The sequence below is a fragment of the Asparagus officinalis genome, chromosome 8 (assembly GCF_001876935.1).
Source record: "Asparagus officinalis chromosome 8, Aspof.V1, whole genome shotgun sequence".
NCBI classification, from domain to species: domain Eukaryota; kingdom Viridiplantae; phylum Streptophyta; class Magnoliopsida; order Asparagales; family Asparagaceae; genus Asparagus; species Asparagus officinalis.
Window position 1 is genome coordinate 41,209,403 of NC_033801.1, and position 5,474 is coordinate 41,214,876.

The 5,474-nt window shown below is 35.8% G+C and overlaps 1 protein-coding gene across 1 annotated transcript in view; it reads right to left on the reverse strand.

The window, feature by feature from the left end:
* LOC109820185 (protein TIC 62, chloroplastic) overlaps positions 1 to 3,528 on the reverse strand; it is an 11,071-nt gene extending 7,543 nt beyond the window's left edge. The window contains exons 1-7 of the mRNA XM_020386289.1: positions 3,134 to 3,528; positions 1,156 to 1,282; positions 991 to 1,063; positions 864 to 888; positions 604 to 780; positions 163 to 244; positions 1 to 56 (exon numbers count right to left, since the gene is read on the reverse strand). The exon at positions 1 to 56 is cut by the window's left edge and continues 35 nt beyond it. Of these exons, the coding sequence (XP_020241878.1) occupies positions 1 to 56; positions 163 to 244; positions 604 to 780; positions 864 to 888; positions 991 to 1,063; positions 1,156 to 1,282; positions 3,134 to 3,305 (712 nt within the window). The 5' untranslated portion in view covers positions 3,306 to 3,528. The remainder of the gene's footprint in view (positions 57 to 162; positions 245 to 603; positions 781 to 863; positions 889 to 990; positions 1,064 to 1,155; positions 1,283 to 3,133) is intronic.

The following is a 5,474-nucleotide window of genomic DNA, read 5'->3' on the forward strand; positions in this document are numbered from 1 at the left end:
TGGAAATTAATGCTTCCTCTGCCTTCCTCTTCCAACATAGAACACCCCAAAACAAGCTTCATGATGAACACAATGAATCATAGAAAGATGCTGATAGATTAACTACTTTGTGAATTAATATTAGTGTAATGTTTCTGTTAGTAAGAAAACGATGACACATACTTCAGAATTGCTGCAGGAAAGCCAATCTTGTTCGTGCCCAAAGAGGTAAGCAAAATGAAGTGGTCAACTTTCATAGCAGTTGCTGCACATACTGAAAGAGTTATTAAGTGCACTCAAATTTTATAGAAACAAAAAAAGAATACATCAATGTACTGCAGGAAAGAATAAATGGTGTTCAATCTTTCTGAATCTTTAGCTTTAATATTCACAATAAAAGCAGGACCCATGTTAATTGGTACAAAATGTGCAACATTGGATATACTCAGACATCAGGAGGTGACATACAAATTCACCAAAAGAAAAAATTATGAAGCAATTGGGGAAAAAGTGAAACAAGTAGGAAGAAATCGTTCTTTATTCCTTGCAGATTCAACAACTACTAAAAGCATAATCTATGATATCCGGCAAATTGGAGGATGAACTAGTAATTTTGCATCTTACCGGCATCAATAAGATTTTTAGTAGCTTTGTAGTCAATACGATATGGTCCTGTTATATCAAAGACCTCCTTTTCACTTGCTCCTATGCAACATATGACTATAGAGGCATTGCCAAGTGCTGAAGTTATGATGCTTATATTCTCCAAGTCACATTCTACAATTTCAAGCTTCTCTATTGCTGATCTAAAAACCAAAAGATACTTGTTATTGGCATAAGGAAGTAATTGAGATTTCTAGTATATTAAAATGAAAGTATCGTACGTTGAGTCTCCATTTGTCGTACACTCTGCAAAATGAAAATTTACTATCATAAGATTCATGACTAGCAAGATAACCTTGTGGTAGAAATGAATAAATTGTGTTTGCTTTAAGTAGTAAAGTTTCATACTTGCACAAGTGTTTCTGCTCTTTTGGCACTTCGAACACCAGCACGTACTCTAAATCCAAGCTTCAAAAGCTGCCTGATTATTTGAATATTCACGAAAATCAGGTTGTCAGAACTTAAAAATATAATTGAGCAGTAAGGAAAAAGAGTATGAATGCAGGATGCAACCTTACAGTACGTGAACCTACTCTACCAGTTGCACCTGCGACAAATACTATATCATTATCTTTTGAGCTTTCATCCTGTTTCACATCTCCTGTCCTCGAAATGGGTCCAGATGAAAGTTGGGCAAACACTGATGTAAAGAAAACAATAAAAAAAAATTACATGGTTACACATACAGTTCAAGGTCTAATTTTGGAGGTAGAATGTGGCACAAAGATGATGAAAATAGATTATCAAGGGTTTGAACCCCAAATCACTCAAACAATCAAAAAGGTTTAGCCCCGATGCTACAATATGTTAGAATAAAAAATATAACTATCAACCCTTACCACATTTGCAGAGTTTTGGTGTAGTAGAAGGACATTGAAATAGTATTAGCACAATCCAAGTTCAAATCCATAACGAATGCATTTAAACAGGTTTTAAAAGATTTCAGCCCATAAGAAATGTCGGGAGTGTCTCGCATCCATTCAAGTTAATGTGTGGGTTTAGTCTAGCAAAAGGCATGAAGATGGAATTTAGACCCACATTTAAAAAATATGCTCGGACACATGACTCCAATGGGGTAATCATTTTGACTCAATTGGTCTGAATAGTTTAGCCTCCGGTTCATGAGCCTTTCAAGACCTAACAAGTTCATATCAGAGCTCATAGTTTGATGGGAATACAATGAATGCTCCATTTGCTTTTCAAAACCTAACAAGTTCGTATCAGAGCTCATAGGTTGATGGGAATATAATGAATGCTCCATTTGCTTCATGACCTATTGAGTGGAGGAAACATGAAGTTACATACTCATGTGTAACTTTCTCCAGCACAGATTAGAGTTTTCTTTGGTGCACACGTTGTCACATTTGCTTGTGGTGTTTATGTTTGTCTATGAAGTGTTAAATTGAGATTATATCTCCATTAGCCATCTATCCTAAGCTCGACCTGGACTTGACTAGATCAGAACCAAGGTGGAGATCTGTTAAAAGTGTCTCGCATTTATTCAAGTTGAAGCGTGGGTTTGTTCTAGCAAAAAAGACATGACAAGGGATTTAATCCCACATTGATGGATACGTTGTTAAATATGCTTGGACACATAAGTTGAAAAGAGTTAGTCCTTTTGAGATAATTAATTCCAAGTAGATTAGTCTAGTCCATCTTTACGGACATTTCTAACCCAACAAGAAAGAAACTCAACCTAAGGGAACATATTAGAGTGTAAATTAAAACCATCAACCCTCATCTCAGGTGCGGAGGTTTTATGTAGTGGAAACTGGAAAGAATTTTAAACAGTGCAAGAAACCTGCTATACAAATATTGTTACTGAGAAACACATGTTTCAAAAATAAATATTGTTGTGCAGTTGTGAGGCTAGTCCCTGAGGAAATGCCTCCTGCATTTACACTATTATTATAAGTTAACATTGAACCTTGTATCACTTATCTTTTCTGTTGGCTTATGTGAACATAACATGAAGCCACATTTCCAGTATGCTAACGAACAACTTTATTACTAGCGAAGGGTAGCAGCCAAGAGGGACGTGACATATTCCAGGCAGTAAACATGAAGTTCACATGTAGACTGTCCACATATTGACCTTCTCTAAGTCATTGATACGAAATGCAATGGTAAAAAAAATAAAAACCCTGCTCGTCATCTAGATCTTTAGAAGAAAGTCTTAATTACTAGGGAAAATGTGCCAGCCAAAAGCAAATAATTGTAAACCCAACAAGTGCTGTCACCAAACATATCCAAACCTCGCTCAATTGTATCATTCTATTGCGGAAGCATTTGTGCCTTATTGCGGAAGCATTTGTGCCTTACTCAATGCATTCTATTCCTTAGGCATCTGCAATCAATGATTCCGGCATAGATACACGAAATATCATAATCACACCCGCACACACCATTTGAAATATCGATGAAAATAGCTAGAACCACAGCTTAACTGGAGATAAACCCATTATTACATTCATTGAGAAGAATGAGATACCTGAAGCACTGAGCCTATAATTGGGGAAAGAAGCATTTCTGGCATCTGGGTTACTTTTTCTGGCGAGGGTTTGGCCAAAGAAGGAGGTGGGTTTCTGCACACGACCTCTTCTCAATAAAGAAGAGGGAAGACGGGAAACTGAAGGAGGAGACTTCAGGGAGAAGATCTCCATTGTTAACTTGTCCTCTCTAATCTCACAAACAAACCCAGGAGAAAAATAGCGGAATGATGAAGTACATTATGAACTTAGATTTGGTGAGGGGTTTTTAATTTATTTAAGATGCTGTGTCCCAGGTGGCAAACCCAGGTTCTCATCTGAGGATATGGTGGTCCTACTTGTCATCTTCCAGCTTGGAGTTCGAATTAAATAGCAACCTTGTTCCTGGGACTGGTTCAGATTTTGCGCGAGAGGCGTTCAAGAAACCACAGAGCCACAGACGTACGTGTAGTCAGTCGGAAGGAAATGGATAAAACTGAGAAGGTTTAACCGGATAATAAAAAAAATAGGTTTTTAGATATTTAGTCCCTTCAATAATTGCACATTCGTCCCTCATATCTTGAAAATAGCATATTTGTTCCTCAAATCATATAGGATCTTACGAAATGGTCCCTCGGTTAGTATTTCAGTTAAGAAACCTAAACATAGTTGGGTTAACTCCTAACCCTGCAATTGACAAACTATCCTTCTCTCTAATGTTTCAAACTTCTTACAAAGCTCAACTTTGAGTTAGGGCTCTTTTCTATCATTGGTGAAGAACTCCAGCGGGTCTGGGCAGTGGCGGACCCATGTTTTGGTTCAAGGTGGTTCACTTGAACCACCTCAGATTTGCAAATGTGGTTATATATTATATATCTCACACAATGAAACAACGAAGCTTTTGTCCCAGCGGGAGTGTATAGGCTAGATGTTTGCACTCGGTAATGCTGGAGGTCTTGGGTTCAATCCCTTGGCAAACTGCAATTTCTTTTAAGAAGCATTGTTATCTATTTTTTATCCTTCAATTTTTGCTTCCCCTTTATTTTCTCCTTCTTTTTCTTTCTTTTTATCCTTGAAATCATAATTCTCAACTTCTTCAATTATTCTAATCATCATTTTTATTATGAAGCTAAGCCTAACCATTCTCTTTTATATATGTTTTGTCTCTTCTTTTTCTTTGTTTTTGTTCTAAAAAAAATAATGTTTAAAAAAAATTAACGTTTATTTTGAACCACCACTAAATAGGTTGTAGATCCGCCACTTGGTCTGGGTTTAAGTGTGTATAGAGTTTAAACCCATAAATAAAGGGGTTGAGAAACATAATAGAGGGGTAAAATAGCCACTTTGCCACGATCCTTTAGATTTGATGGAATAGAGGGGTAAAATAACCGTTTGGATAATGGAAATATTAGAAGTAAGAAGTAGGTTATAGAAGTAATTTTTAAAACAATGAAGTAGGAAGTAGTGGAAATAGCATTTTTTTGTTTGTTTCATATATTTTTAGAAGTAATGGAAGTAGAACTTCTTCCTCTTTATTTACTTTTTTTGTTTGGATAACATTTGAAAATATTACTAGGAAGTAATTAACACATATTGCTTCCACAATTTCAGATCCACGTCACGCTCTTTAATTTGATCTAGCACGTTACAACCAGTTTCATGCCGCTATGACCCCTCGCCACTTGAAAGCAAGAGGAATCCTTCAACCACATAGCTTCAAAATAATTGTTTACCTCTCGCCTACGATGAGACTCCGGATGACCATAATTTCCTATGAATTTTCAATTTCCCTCCTCCCTCGCTCCTTTGATCGTACATCAACGTGGTATTTAGACAAATAACTAATAAACAAACTGTTCTCTTCATCCCAAAGAAAAACTGACCGACGACCATCATAAATTACTACAAAATAATTGTTAAAATTAAAAGTAATTTTATCAATGAATAATTGTTAGAAGTAACTAATAAAAGAAATATTAATAAAAAAATTAATTTATTTCCTAATTAATATGCCTTTCAACTACTTCTGAGTATTGAGGATTGGAAAAATATTTTGAAAGTAAGAATGACACGTAGGCGCCACATAAGCATTTAAAGAATTATTGGAAGTAAGTTTTTCAGAGAACCAAACATACTTTTTTGCTTGAAAGTAGCAGAAGTAGCATCTACTTATTTTACTTCAGCTACTTCATAATTACTTCTGTGCAAACAAACAGGCCCAAAATATAACGTGATTTAGCTTGAAGGGCGATTTTGCAAGATCATATAGGATTTGAGGGACTAGTATGTAATTTTCAAGATTTGAGGGACTAATATGTAATTATTGAAGATTTAAGGGACTCAAAACCCTAAAGAAAATTGTTA